Source organism: Chaetura pelagica, unplaced genomic scaffold (assembly GCF_000747805.2).
Source record: "Chaetura pelagica isolate M959 unplaced genomic scaffold, ChaPel_1.0 scaffold69, whole genome shotgun sequence".
Lineage (NCBI taxonomy): Eukaryota > Metazoa > Chordata > Aves > Apodiformes > Apodidae > Chaetura > Chaetura pelagica.
In genome coordinates, this window is record NW_009970724.1 from 9,760,695 (window position 1) to 9,776,378 (window position 15,684).

General features: G+C 34.2%; 1 protein-coding gene across 6 annotated transcripts in view; it reads left to right on the forward strand.

The window, feature by feature from the left end:
* The window catches only part of PTBP2 (polypyrimidine tract binding protein 2), a 51,448-nt gene that overhangs the window by 16,276 nt on the left and 19,488 nt on the right, over positions 1-15,684 (forward strand). For 3 of the 6 annotated variants that reach the window (XM_010006645.1, XM_010006646.1, XM_010006647.1), the window contains exons 1-4: positions 8,305-8,478; positions 8,861-9,004; positions 12,506-12,670; positions 12,749-12,859. In XM_010006645.1, coding sequence (XP_010004947.1) covers positions 8,347-8,478; positions 8,861-9,004; positions 12,506-12,670; positions 12,749-12,859 — 552 coding nt within the window. In that variant the 5' untranslated portion in view covers positions 8,305-8,346. Of the gene's footprint in view, positions 1-8,304; positions 8,479-8,860; positions 9,005-10,890; positions 10,894-12,505; positions 12,671-12,748; positions 12,860-15,684 lie in introns of those variants that run through there. The other 3 variants (XM_010006642.1, XM_010006643.1, XM_010006644.1) reach the window with 2 other exon arrangements.

Below are 15,684 nucleotides of genomic sequence, written 5' to 3' on the forward strand. Positions count from 1 at the left end.
TAGTACTTTAATGCTTTTTTGAATGTTTTTTTTTTCCAATTTTTAGTCAGAGGCATGAAAAATGAATTGTTCCTCTGCCCTGTTGAAACTCTTACATATTAATATATATATATATATATATATTTTTTGGTGAAAGAAACTTGCAAAAGTGTTGGACAAATGTTTAGTTTGCATTTTTACTGATTATTTGAACCACTGGTAATTTGTTGAATAATACGGAATTAAGGAAAATGCCAGTGTGTTGGAGTGTTATCCAGAGGATGTTGCTCACAATACATGACCTGATACGCATGCGTTTTCTAAACAGCTTTGTCATCACTACCCATCAAGACTGTATAGATGAAAGGAAATTGATGGAAATGTTTAGTTTGCATTTTTACTGATTATTTGAACCACTGGTAATTTGTTGAATAATACGGAATTAAGGAAAATGCCAGTGTGTTGGAGTGTTATCCAGAGGATGTTGCTCACAATACATGACCTGATACGCATGCGTTTTCTAAACAGCTTTGTCATCACTACCCATCAAGACTGTATAGATGAAAGGAAATTGATGGTATGTAATATTAACATTAATTACAGGTCAAGTTACTGTCGTAAATACTTAGTGTGTCTTTTAAAAGAACAGCCAAAAAAAAAGGTTAAGACTTGTATAATGGAGGATTAATTCTTTGTGAGTTCTTTTACCACTTAATTCTGAACTCTTGTTTCTCCTGTTTTGGATGTAATTTTATTACTGTCTTTATTGTTGTGGAATTTTGCTTTATTTGAGTATTTATATTTAAATATACAAGATATATATGTTTTTTGTCCCTGAATTAGTTGATGAGCAGTATATCATAACATCATTCTGTAAACCTTGAGGGAAGAATCCCATTTACCAGATCAGAATTCATTGCAAGAGAGGACAGCTAGTAAGATTTCAGGTCAGCAAATACCTGAGCTTTTCTAAGAACTGGTTTTGATGTTAGATGTTTTAAGTTTCTGAGCTTTTTGGTACCAACTGACATTGATATGCTGAAGTTGTACTGTCAGAACCACAGGCCTTTGACTACTGCTTGGACTACTACACGTGTTTTCCTTCAGCTTTTCTGAAAATATTGTCAAAGTCTATTTTTACTTTGTTATAGTATTGCTTGGTTCTGATGTCTTTGGAGAGTGTAACCCTCTCAGAAAGATCTGTGAATTCATTTTTTTTCATGTTGATGCATAGCAGACAATGACTACAAAGGCAGTTTAAGTAAACCAAAATATGCTCTGGTAACAGGTTTATGAGGAAACAGAGCTGAAGCAAGATGTTAAAAATATTTTTTACTCCATGTATTTAAAAAATCATTAATTGTGCACATTGTAAATAATTGTACATAAAGAACTTTTTCTCCTGTTCAGTAAATATGTAACTGCAGTTTCTTATTCTGTAGCTTTTAAATCCAAGAAAAAAAAAAGACCCTTCTTTATAGTAACCAGAAAAGGTGCTTCCTCTGTGTTGGGCTACTGTTATACTGAACAACTTCTGAGGCTTTTTTCTTCTCAGGTGGAAGGCTGCTTAATAGAAGTTTCAGGAATGGTTATATGTATGATGATTCTTGTGCTGGGAAAAGTGTTGCTGAAATCTACAGAAAAAATTAAAAAAATTTAAGGGATGTGGATAAAAAGTGAAAGATCTTGATGAAAGTTGAATGAAAATTGGGTCGTCAAAGACAAGGAATTGAAGTAGAATAATTGGCTGGGTTTTTTTACTATAGCTGCCACAAATGTAATTGTTCACATTTGTGTGTTTAAGTTCAATTAGTAAAAACATAAACAATTATTTTGGAACTGAGCTTACCAAACTCCTAGAGCTTTAAATAATGTTATTAATCTCAATCTTGTTTTTACTTCATTAGCAGTGACTTTGGTAGGGAGTTCATTGCGTTAACAGAACACTTAGCACCAAGGCATACAACCTAATAATATTTCAAGTACTGTGTTTAACGTAGGGAATAAAGATGTGTTGTTTTTGATAGCACATTAAGTAAAATTGGTTGTTACTTAACATAAGTGATTCCTAAACACAAGTAATTTACTTCTGAAGTTTGCAAATTTATTTTAATTAATAGCAATTGGAAAGACTTGAAGAAGTACAGCACATATGATTGGAAAGTATAATAATTTAATAATGGACTATAATTTACATTTTCCTACAGATATACATGGGCATGTGCATGTGGGTGAGCTAAATTTTAAAGGCTCTGAATGCCTAAACACTACATCTTTTAGTAACATAAGAAATGGAAAATAAATAAATAAATAATCCCCAAACCAAACCCTTCAAAAAACCTTAGGATGGGAGAAAGAAAATGTGACAATTATTTAGTTAAGTTTTGTCAGTATGACTATGCCATGGTAATTAATTTTTGTTCCACTTCAGTTGCATTTCATTGTAGCCATAGGATTTTTACATATTTTAAGGGCCAAATGGAAGGTTATTAGTTTTAGACTGTGCAACATTGAACAGCCACTATAGCATGTTGAAAGTGTTATCATAGTTGCTTAGAAAACACTCAGTGCTCAGTGGATTTTGAAACAGATACGCAGCCTATGTGCAAATGTGCCAGTTAAAAGTTGTGTGGTTACTTTTTAATTTGCTTGACCGTGATTGCTTACTTAAGCTTAAATTCCTGATAGGCAGAACTCTTTGTACTGCAAAATATTTTATTACTGATTGATCAAGATTTTCCTTTGCACATGGTCTGTGGTAAAAATCCACCTACAACCACTGATTAATGCTTTAGTTCAAGTGGTAAGACTTCTACAATATAGTAGGAAGGCAAGGATAATGGGGTGTAAAGTACTTCAAAGTAGACGGTCTTGCAGAACTATCCCCCCCAAAGGCCCAGAACAGCAACAGAAACCCCCCACAAACATAATTACCATCAACATGCAACATTTAGTTTTAAGGTTAACAAATGCAGACTTCAGAGAATTTTCCTCAAAAATAATTTTCAGATTTTATCTTTAGTTTCAACTTTTTGTCAGTACTAAAACAAAGGTCCTGCTTTTATTGTTTTAGGAACCTGTTGTCACTTGTGGAAAAGTTTGTCAACGGACCTGATTAAAGTCTCCTCTTCCTACATCCTGTCTGTGGTGTGAGGCTGGGTATATATGTTTAAGGAAAGACCCTCAGAAGCAAAACCACAATGATCTGTTTTAAAGCCTCCCAGTTTGTGGTTGTCTGCAGTTTCCTTAGCTGTTTGTTTTAATGCACTTAAATGCAGTTAGTGATTCTATTCAGGAGCCACTGCAATATTTCATCTTTCTGTCAGGTCATGATCCACAACTGCGAACTAATACCTTCGTAACTCCTTTGCCTTTATTTTGGTTAGACGCTTCCTGTGTGGAAGTGTGTCCTCTGTTCTAGTTGTTAAATTTCATGTATTTAAATGAAATGTAAATTTCAGATATTTAACTAACGTGGAACAAAAAGTAATTTGTACAATAGTGGCAAGAAGAAATACTGTTATTAAGCTTCTTGTGTTTAATGCGTAAACTATTTGTATCACAGGATGAAGGAAGTGTTCCAGGAAAGCCTAAGTATTTAATTTTTTTTTGTAGTTGGTTTTTGGTGTGTACTGATAGTTGTGAAACACAGATTTCTGCAGAAAGGACATTTATTTATCAATTACTTCAGTACTGCACATATGCAGGGATTTATAATCAGTGTCTCGTGTTGAATTTTGCACATTTTTCCACGTCTTTCCAGGCAATAATAGGTGGAAGTGACATTTTATTGTATGCAAAAATCTTTTCGTGTAGCCACATAGTTACATTTCTATATTAGGAGACTGTGTGAACAGGAAAAAAACATAATCATAAAGGAAAATTACACATTGAAAATAGTTTACTCCATTTGCCTTGAAAAAGACATTTTGAGCCTCCGGAGACCTGATATCCAACCTTTAGGTCATACCTATGTATTTCTCAAAAAAAATTTTTAAAAAATGTCTATGCAGAGAAAAGCTCTAAGATGAAATATTAAAATATGTTTTCAGAAATACCTATCAGTAGAAAATCGGTGTTATTCACTGTTTGTTAGGAGTTATGTTGGACTTTAGCATGAGTTTTTCTGCGAAAACTACTTGGGAGCATTTAATTTTATTAACTTGAATGATTGAATGCTACAGGCTTGCAGTACAGCTTGCATACATTGCACTTAACTCTGTTGCTTACACTTAGGTTTCTGTGTTCATGTTTAATAAAACAGCAGATTCCAGCTAAAAGTGCTAAGGATGCAAGTTGTTTAGATAATGGCCATTTATAAGCTTTGTCAACTCCTAACCATGAAATGTCAACAACTTGATTTATGCTAAACGGAAGGAGCTCTCTAAGATGTGGCTTATGTATCAATTATGTTTAGACTTTAGTATCTTATTTGGACGGAAGAAGAATGTACTGAATCCAGTTTACAACTGATGCCATATGGAAACTGGATTTTTCTCCTTGCTGGAGAGCCAGAAAGGGCTTACATCAGTGCAGTGGCTGTTACAGAACAGAAGGTTTTTTTGTTACTCTGAATTGAATATTGCAAGTATTCAAGGTTTGATTTCTGATTTTATTTTTCTTTTTAATTTTTTAAAACTTTATTTAAAACTATAGCTTGACAATTAAGTGAACTTATACTGACACTATATTTTAGTGATGCTATTTTCACAGTGATTTATTATTTATTTTTTTTTCCTCCTAGTGCAGATAGATACTGTAGGATTATGCTCTCCAGTGCAAGAGCTTTGATATGGATCTGGTGAAAGCCAAACTCTCTGAAGAAATAACTACTTGCCAATAAGGTTCCAGTTTAATAGCAGTTCCTCACCAGTAGTTTTTAGTTGTGAGGTGTGTTGTCCCCAGCCTTTGGCTTTCAAGAAAAGCAGTGGTGTGTTATGCATAATTCTGTACCTTTTTGTGTATGTTATTTTAATACGTTTATCTGCCTTTTCATGTAAACGTTTTAGGACAGGCGTTTGTTTCTATAGTTCTTTTTTACAGGGAGTAGAAACATTTAAAGTTTAGTAGATGTTTAGTTTAAGGTAGTTTAGAAAATAAAATTGTGTGAGACTTATGTATACATGAGTTAAACATGTTAAGTGCTCTTTAGGAAAATATTTATATTTAGTACACAAAATACTTCTTCAAGATTTGTTCTTTAAACCTACTGCAGCACAAGCTGAATAACTATAAAATGCAAATATTATATGTCAGTGCCAATAGAGGGAACATTTATTTGCAAATGTGTATGTGAATGATTGTTTACTGGCCAGTGATACTTTTACTAGTTATGTGGGGATTACGTAAAACCTAATCCAAATACAACTTTAGTTTAAAATAAAAAATATTATTGGATATCATGTTATGCAAAAGTTAGTATGTCAAAGTTATATGTTGAAAACCACACAAAAAGACAAAAAAGCTCTGTTATTACTGATCTGAGTATTCATGGGATAAACGTTTCTGGTGATGTAATAAAAACAGAGGTTTCTTACCAGTTCCAGAAAATCTTTTTAAGTATAAAAACTTAATTTTCACATTCTCGTTTCTCATTTTTAATGTTTCATGTGTAATTTTTGCAAGTTGTAATGACTTCAAATTATTGAGAAAGCTTAAGTATGAAATGTTTTGGAAATCTAATTATAGTATCACTGTAATTTTTTATTCTTTGCAAGTTTGTAAGGTGTTATTTGTAATACATTGTTAAACCTATCACACTTTACAGTGTTTTGTTATAGTTTTTTTTGTAGACATTTAAATGGAGAACTAGGGAAGACTATTGTGTAATGAGCTTCAGGTGAAAAATTAAAAGTACTTTTTTCATAAACTTTGGCCCTTGGTCACTTTAAGGATAAGTTGTGCAGTTTTGAACAGGTGAAATCTGGCTACCTGGAAGCTCAGTCTTGCAACATTTTCCAAAATGATACAGGTTAGAGCCTTGTTTAGACACAGGATGGACTTCAGATCCTAGTTCAATGTGTATTTTCTGAGTTTTACTCTTCTATATTCCATCAAAATTTGACCTTCTGTGCCAGAATAAAATACATACTAAGGGATTCAACCCCTTCTAGCACTGTCAGTTGGACATACTGCTAGCTGAATTTTGATCGGTTCCAGTGTCATTATTTTTTTGTTGTTTCAGCTGCTGTTGTAAGTTGGAGCAGACTTAGAAAGTGGTCTGCAGTGGCAGAACTTTAAGAAGTTCAGTCCTGGAGTTGTGGGGAGTGGGACAGGGAGGGACCTGTCTCTAAGGCGTACTGCTTTTAATTGAGAGAGTATCTTGAATTAGATAGCTGAAGTGGAAGGTAAAAAACATTGAAATTAGAATGAAGAGGCTTAGCTATTAGAAGATATAAGGAGGTGATTGGAACAATTCCTGATGCATAGATTTATCCTGTTTCCATCAGTTCCTTCAGTTGAAGTATGGAGAATGACCTTTTTCTTGAACAAGTACAAAGTATGTTCATAGGTTTGGTCAGTGACCCGAGTTTGCCAGTTTTCCTAATAGCATTCTAAAGGTAGTTAAATGTTGTACCTGCTTTGGCTTTTCAGATCCAAATCTTGAGTGTGGATGTTGTTGACTTGTAAAAGTAGGAGCCCATTTCATTCTGTGTTTTTATTCTTGACTATGCTGGATTGGCTTAGCAAATTTAGTTAAGTAATTCTTTTTTATGATTTAGGAATAACTTTAGCAAAACTTCCTGTGCTCAAGTCGATGATAAATGAATGCAGAGTTTTTATGCAGGGAATCAGATTAGGTGTAAATTACTTTCCTGGCACAAATTCAAAATTATATTCTGTAGTTAGAGCTGAGTAATAATTGAGGACGTCTTTATTCTCTTCGCTCTGGAAATTGCAGCCATCGGTTTTCTTCGTAAGACAAGGCTTTTGGAGGGTTTAATACTTATAAATGCTTCCTATTGATTCTCCCCACTTCATTTATTGTTTCTAATTTCTTAGTAAGTAAATAAAAGTAGTCTTATTCATAATTATTTTTAAAATAGTCTTTAGTACTTAACCCATTAATTTGAACCCTAATAATTACAAACATTTTTCTACTAGTCACAATTTGTGTTTTTTTAGAACTGTTGAACTGCTCTTCTAACATAGAATCAGAAGTTGAATAGCTCATGTGCTGACTTGTGTGTTTTATACCCAAAACGAGAACAGAAAGTCTTAACACTTAGATACTCTCGTATCGAAATGCATTTTTATTTCCAGGATTAATTAATTAATCCATCAATATTTTTCTATCTTGTCTATTACAGTCTTGTTCCTAGCTCTCGAATCTTTCTTCTGTTTACTCCATTTATGTATTTGTAGGTAGCATTTGTATTACCTTTTAGCCGTAATTTTTTTCTTACCTTTCCCAAGCAAGACTTCTAACATCCAACTGCCTAGGTCTTTATTGCGTATGTTCAAGAAAAAGGAACTCAAGTTAGAATTTTGCTGTAATTCTGCTGAAATTCTGGACAGTATACAACTAGTATTTTCCTGGTGCTTTGTACAGTGATGTTGAAGCTTCCCTGTTTCTGCTGGGAAAATGTTGTCTGGTTTATTGTTTGTTTTTTTTCTTCTACCCATGTTGACTGTGTCATGTTTGTTAGTTGGTTTTTCCTTTCCTATGGGTAAGCCTGTAGTTCATGATTGGCATTCCTTTACTTGGCACTTAAATTCTGAGGTTGTGGATTTCATCAGACTGTTGTGATGTCAGTCTTCTGGGTTATCCCCTTTGTCCAGTGTGATCCTTCTCAACATTAATAATACTTCTCATCTTGGTTTGATGCTTTTGTACTGTTTGTGTCCGGTTCCTTGCTGCAAAAGATCCTTAAAACTTTCCCTTAGGAGCCCTTCTAGTAACTATTTGCAACCATTTTTCTCCTTGCAAAACAATTCTGGGTGACCTCTAATTGTTTGGGGTTTTCTCATGTAGTTTAGAGTTCTTATGTGAGCCCTTCTGAGTCATAATTAATATTCTTCCATGGTAATATAGGAGACACCTCACTGAAAGTGAGATTAAAAGGATTTTCTGTATTTTTTATCTTTTTTAGAAAATGTGTTATCCCAGAGTGTTATTGAATTAGTCTTGAGTGGTCCATCTTTTGTCAAACTATGGCACATTTGTCTTTCTAGAATTTGTTCTGAACCCTGGAGTTATATTTAGATCAAAGTAAGAGACAGCTGACTTAAAAATTATCTCATGTTTATAATTAAAAAAACCTTTTTAATAAAGCACTGGTAATGTCAGTAAACTTTTCAAATAGAGTCTGAATATGTCTTTCAGCCAATGGTAATGACAACAAGAAATTCAAAAGTGACGATAAAATGGATGGGGCTCCTTCTCGTGTTCTTCATATCAGGAAATTGCCTGGGGAAGTGTCAGAAACAGAAGTTATTGCTTTAGGTTTACCTTTTGGTAAGGTAACCAACATCCTGATGCTGAAAGGGAAAAATCAGGTAATTTATTGCTTTCCATTTCTTAGTATGCTTACTGTCTAACTTAAAAATCTTCTGTTAAATGCTATTGAAATAAGTCACAAACGAGTAAGTATTTAATAAAATAACACAAAAAGCTTTTGTTCCTTTATTTTTATGAACTTATATTGTCTTCTAGGAATTTTTTTTTGAGAACGGGTTGGTTGGCAGCTACATCAAATAAAATTAGCTCTAAGATACTGCTGCATCTTCACACTTTTTTTGAAATTATGTAGTTCAGCAGGTAGAATGTAGACTGTTATCTTCTGAAGACTGGTTATCAAACCTTTTAAGTGTTTTTTTTATATGCTACTATTAAGATTGTCTGCTTTGTGAATACTGAAAATTAACTGTTTAATTACAGGCATTTCTGGAACTTGCTACAGAAGAAGCAGCTATCACTATGGTTAATTACTACTCTGCTGTGACGCCTCATCTTCGTAACCAACCTATCTATATCCAATATTCCAACCATAAAGAACTAAAGACTGATAACACACTTAACCAGGTATGTTTACTGTTATGTAGTATACACATGCAGACAGTAGATGAGGCATGGCATGTATTCTTGTTTCACGTGGAATATGTTTAAATAATTTGATTTTGTCCACATTCTAACACTCTAATCTTACTTGTGATCATTCTGCTTTCTGACATGGAAGGGGATTTGCTCTCAATGTGATCTTTCCATTATGGTTAGTTTTCTTCATGTTTCCTTAACATGAAGAAAAAAGATTATGAGGTCTATTTTAACTTTATTTTTCTTTTTACAAACTAAATTTTCATCTTAGTTTAGAGACTGTTGGATGAAAAAACTTTCTAATTCTGACGCCTGAGATTCTAATACCAATTTTAATTTCCCTAGTGATGATTAATGCACTGGCCTGTGTTTTGATGCTTTGAGTGATTGCTCTGGTAGCACTGGTAACCACCACTTAGGTGATCTGCTATTCCTGGAGAAGAATGCCTTAAGGATCACTGCAGAGACAAATACATTTAATAACAAAAAATGTTCTGGTCTTGCCTTTGCAGAACCTGTTTCACAATAAATACAGGTGCTTATGTCTGTTTTTAGAAGAACAGGAAAACCAGCAAAAGTAATGTGGTGGCCACTTTGTACAAATTGTAGGGGGAGAAGAGCAACTTACCACAAGTCAGATGATTATTTTAAGGTTAATTTCATATGTTTTCATTTTGATGTTATGAAAAACAGTGTAAGTACCAAGTTACAGTTTTTGTTACTTGTGTTCTGTCTTAGGTAAGGTACATGAACAGTACAATTACATGTTTAAAAACCATTTCAGGGTAGTCAGTTGAAAGACATTTTGGTTCAGATCAAGTACAGTGTTAATTTCCCAGTTAATCCTTCTAAACATTCCATTTCCTTAGTCTTTTGGTAGCTTCTCTGTTGAAGTTACTTTTTAAAATTGGAGGGGTTTATTTTTCCAAAAAAATGTCAGTTTTAGAGAAGAATAAATACATTAATTTAGTGTTGAGAAAGCAGAATAGAGGATGGATTTTGTCTGCAGAATATAGTGCATGGACATAATACCTTAAGAAGCTTTCTCTTAGCTTGTCCTCTGATTTCTGTGATGATACAGTTTTTGTACTTCACATCTCCAACTTTTCAATATATTGCACATGCTGACTTGCAGCAGCTTTTATGCCATTATACACATTAATACCCAGTTTTAACGTATTTCCAGTCTTTCATGTCTCTCTTTCTTTCAGTTTTGAACTAAGTAATATACATAAGTACTTGGCACTACGTATTCTGTAACTAGCATCTCATGAGGCATTCTGTAAAACACAAGATGGTTAGATACTAATTTTTTCTGTAAGGAAAAATAACGGTGGTACAGATATTACTTGTAGTCTGGCTTTTGGTGCTTTAGGTTTTTTTAATACTCAAAACTTAGATTTTAAGTCTGTATTTGAAAGCTTACTTGTGCAGCTGAATTGATTTTGAAATTCTTTTTCTGGATTTTCAAGCAGGAAGTTACAGAGAAGTCAGGATGTAGGTACATGTAACTGGAAAGAGAGGATAAAAAAAAATTGAAGGTGCAGGTATCTTAGTCATAAACAAGATAGGAATAAAAACTGTTTAACAAAGGTATATTTCAAACAGCCAGGTCTTTAGGAATAATGAAAGTAGGAAAAGTTCCATTAATCACAGAATTGTCATGGTTGTAAAGGACCTCTGAGATTAGAGTCCAATCATCAGCAAAATAAACCCCAAACCAGCCAAACAAAACCCCAACAAAACCAACACCACCCCCCCAAAAAAAAAACCACCCACAAAAAAACCCCACAGCCTCTGTCAGTATGGAATGCCATGTGTACACGTTTCTTGAGTACCTCCAAGGATGGTGACTCAGCCACCTCCCTGCGCAGGCTGTTCCAGTAGCTGACCACACTTTCAGTACAGAAATGCTTCCTAATATGCGATCTAAACCTTGCCTGCCACCATTTCAGGCCATTTCTTCTGGTCTTGTCATTATCCGCTTGGGAGAAGAGGCCAACACCCACCTCGCTACAACGTCCTTTGAGGTAGTTGTAGAGGGTGGTGAGGTCTCCCTTCAGCCTCCTTTTCTTCAGACTAAACAGCCCCAGTTCCCTCAGCTGCTCCTTGTATGATTAGACCCTTTGCGAGCTTGGTCACTCTTTGGACTTGCTCCAGCACCTCAATGTCTTTCCTGTAGTAAGAGGCCCAGATTTAAAATGAACATCCCTTACCTTGTTTCGTACGGTATCTAGACTCAGAATAACTGAGAATAGAATGACCTTTGTAATTGCAGTTCTCTTCTGACGTCAGCCTGTCATAAATGCATAGTGTATTCCTTCATGTATTTTTATTAACTTTAGGGGAGTGAAACATAGTGTGTAAGCATAGACAGATGGTGCTAACAAGCATCATGTGTTAAATCTGACTTCATAAGTTTTGGTTCTTTGGGTTATACAGTGTGAGCTTTTCTGACTACTTACGAAGTGAGTTTTAATTGGTATGTGGGTTATCTTCTGTGCCTACAGGGGTAGGTAGTAATTAGGAAGCTCAGCCAAGTATTTGGCTAGCTTGAAAGTTACACATTTCATAGATTAGGGGAAAAAAGTGTTAACAAAACATGTTTTTACAGTTACAATAATTAATGTTAAACAAAAGTAATTTTTTTCCCAACTAGTGTTCCCCAGGTCTTTCACCCCCCTCCCCCCCACACACTTTCCTTATTCATTGATTTGTTTCAATATGAGGAATATCATGTAAGTTGTGAGATACAAAATTGTGTAGTAGCTCTAATACCTTTAAAATATGCAGTATGCGTTAATATGGTCGTTATTACTTGTCATGTAATAATTACTGGCATGCTCACTTGTCTCTCTGTTTTGTATTGTTTCGCTTCATAAGGCTACTCTAATGAAAGTATTAAATGGAAACTCTTTTCACTGCACTTTTTCTTTCTCAGAAAAAGACATTAATCTTTCTGATACTGTCGGGTCTGGCAGTGGAAGTAGTTACATAGGTGCGTGTTCTTGTGGTGTTATCATGTGGTTACCTTTGAATTTCTAAAAATCCTGCTTGCATTTGAAAAACAAATTCCCTACATGTGGAGAAAAATAGGATCAATACTTCTGGTTTCTGTAGGCTTGGAGATTTTTTTGTTGGCTGTTTTTTGTTTTTGTTTTGTTTTTTCTTTAAAAGAAAGGAGAAAAGCCTGTAAAGAGTCTTGAAACCTACAGAACCCTCTCTTTCTCTATCCTTACTACTTGCTTAAGCTCGCTACTAGGAAGATTGATCTTGGTGCTGTTTGAAGCCCCTCCATCCTGTGACATAAGGATTAATTTATGTTTGCATTTTTGTTCTCTTCTCACAGAGTAGGACTGCATTGCACTTACGTTGTGTTATGTCTGTAGCTCGAAATTTTAAATAAGTTGACTGTTTTATGTTTTTGAAGTTAACTGTCTTAATATTGATGACTAATTTCTAGCTATAATTCTTTCTTTTCTTTTTCAGCGAGCTCAAGCTGTTCTTCAGGCAGTCACAGCTGTGCAGGCAACAAATGCTCCCATTAGCGGGACCACTGTTAGTGAGAGTGCAGTGACTCCAGCTCAGAGCCCAGTACTTAGAATAATTATTGACAATATGTATTATCCAGTAACCCTGGATGTTCTTCATCAGGTAAGCTAAATCACATTTTAAGTTGAGCTGTAGTTGGAAGGAAGTTGTGTGTAAACCTTTACAATGTTTTTTTGGCAGATATTCTCTAAATTTGGTGCTGTTTTGAAGATAATCACATTCACAAAGAATAACCAGTTTCAAGCTTTACTGCAGTATGGTGACCCAGTAAATGCACAGCAAGCAAAACTAGTAAGTACAGTTCTCTTTTAAGGCTGAAGACCTACCTGTACTGTAAGGAACTGTAAAATGTAAATATCATAGAGTACTGACCATAATGATGTGTTATATTGGTTCACTACCTTTGTGCTTTTTTTGAGATTAAAAAATAACCAGGGGCTATTCTATAATGTTATATTGTGTAAAATCAATGTTTAAAAAAATACTGTGTTTAAGGATACTATGTCTAAGTAATTGCATACATCTATAATTATGAAAAAATACTTTAATAAGACTGCACAGAGATGAAATAATACGCAAGACTGCAGTAATGAAACTGTCAACCAGAAGTAAAAATGTAGTATGTAATGTTGAAAAATGTAGTATGTAATGTTGATGCATCATCAATTCACTGGAAGGAGCAAATTTAGTAAGCCTTTTGTATTACTGTTGGTAGTTACATTCTAAGCTTCAAAACGAAGATGTGATTTGTGGATTGAATCCAAGTTAGTGAAAGTAATTATAATAACCTAAAAATAAAATATCTAGACTTCATTGTGACTCTGAATGCCCAGAAGAGAAAGTGCAGTAGTCTTAGTCATAGAACTAGACTATGAAGAAGCTTTGCAGCACTGACAGATGAGAGCAGGGTCTTAATATTTTTGGTGGAAACTCCTGTCCTTGGTAGGAGAGGCAAGAACAGGTAGCTGTTTATACTCATTGTAGCAGGAGAGAGAGCCTATGAGTATATTTTTACAAAGATCAACAAGATGTCATCTATACCAGATATTTTAAATTGTATGAATGGGATATGTTGCCATTTGTGGCAGTAGGAAAGCTGAACCAAAGGGGAAGGCCAGACTTTTTAAAAATATATTTTTAAGCGGTAAATTGAATGAATTTATATTTCCAAACCTTCACATGTGTCTGGGTTTGTGGAAGGCTGATTAAAATTGATGTGCTGGTTAAGTGTTACTTGGCAGCATAGCAAGTGCTTATTACCCATAGATGAGAGAATAGCTGAGAACTTCAGGAAAAAGTGAAAAGCTCACACCTCAGACTAGGTTGGCAATGAGCATCTTTTAGTAGAAGGAAAAAAAAAAAAGATTAGTTTCTGTTGTAAAGAATGATGACTATATTGAAATTAAGACCTTCATTAAAGGAGGATGGTGGAGAATGATAATTTTTATCTTCATCAGCAAATGAAGTAGCAAGTATTGATGAAAAAACTGCCAATGATGTTGTCAAGACAGGGAATCACAAAAAATACGAGACATTGTCTAAAAGCAGAGTTTAAGCTTTCATTATATTGAGAAAAATAAAGTTAGCCAGAGACAAGAAGATTTGCGACTTCATTTATGGTACCTATTTTAAATACTCTACTCTTAAAAAGCAGTCTGGAAAGACTGGTTGTTTTGGAGTATGATAGAAATTAGGAATAACATTTTCATAGATGAATAGTATCAAATACTAGATCATTTCTCAGAGTAGTAGGAGAGGCAGATATGTCATTGTAAGACAAAAAATTTGCTTCGATGGGATATACCTTTTGGGTTCTAAGTAGGTTTAAAATAGTTATACTTAAACTAGATCTTTAACATTACTGCAGAAATGGATGGTAGTCATTTAGATTTGTATTTGAAATACCTGATAAACAGTTGGCTGCTAATGTGTTTGTTGCAGAATGTTGTAATTCAGTCTTGTTTCGTTTTTGGAAAGTTGTGTTTCAGAAATAGATGCTAATGTTGCTTTTAAAGTGCATTTTTTGAATCAGTATATGACATCAAAAGATAAAACTTCTGACTTGTTTTTTTTTTGAGTCTTACATACATTATCATAAGGTTTAATGGAATTATGACATCTATGAAATGGACACTAGTAATTTGAAAATTATCAGTGTAATAGTAAGAATATGTTACAAAGTGACAAAATAACAAAAGGATGAGGTATGTAAAAGTATTAAAGGAACCCAAGAATCTCTTGCTGTTGTTGCCTTCTGACAAACTGATACTAGCTCATGGGATAATGTATATCATAATTGAAAAAAAAATAAAGACAAAAAAGCGCATTTATTAGTTTTTCCAGTTTTGCATATTGTGATTAGGATAGCTGTTCCCGAGTGGTAGGTCATGTGTGAATGACTGAACTTCATTGAATAACAGTGACTCCTGCATGTACAGTCATTGTGAGAATGATCTTGGAGCCTATCTTAGTGGCAAATTGAAATGGTTGTAGGTTTATAGTTTCATATTTTAACCAATCTATATGTGGATGAAATAGTAGGAGTATTACCAATGGCAAGTATTGAAGAACGGTACATTTGAAGGAAGGTGTGATTTCCCTGCTACTCTCCCAAGCAAAATGGAGTAAAATAAGTACAGTTCTTCTGGTTGAGCTACTGTTGTAAATCATGAAGTGCCATCAAACCAAAAATACCTAAAGGAAAGAAACAGTCAGATGATAGGAGAAAACCACCAGTTTAAATACATCTGGAAATAGAATACAAGCAAGAGGATGTGGTCGCTACACTTAAGTTGCATGGGATTCAAAATAAACACATGGTAAAAGAGTAAAGAATTTTTCAATTTATTTTCCATCAGTTGCTACTATAGAAGATAATGGGGAAATTTAATTTTCCAGTGGCACTCTTCACAGGAAATCAGAATGTGGGCATAATAGAAATTGAAGACTTATTAAGGAAGTTAAAAGAGCAATTTGAAAAACTCAAATAATGTAAGTACCAAGGAGAGACACTATTCATTTGAAGGTTCTGAGAAAAGAGTGACACTGACAAGAATGTACAATACAAAGCCTCTAGCCTTGTGGGACCACTTTTGCTATTTGAATACGCAAGTAGT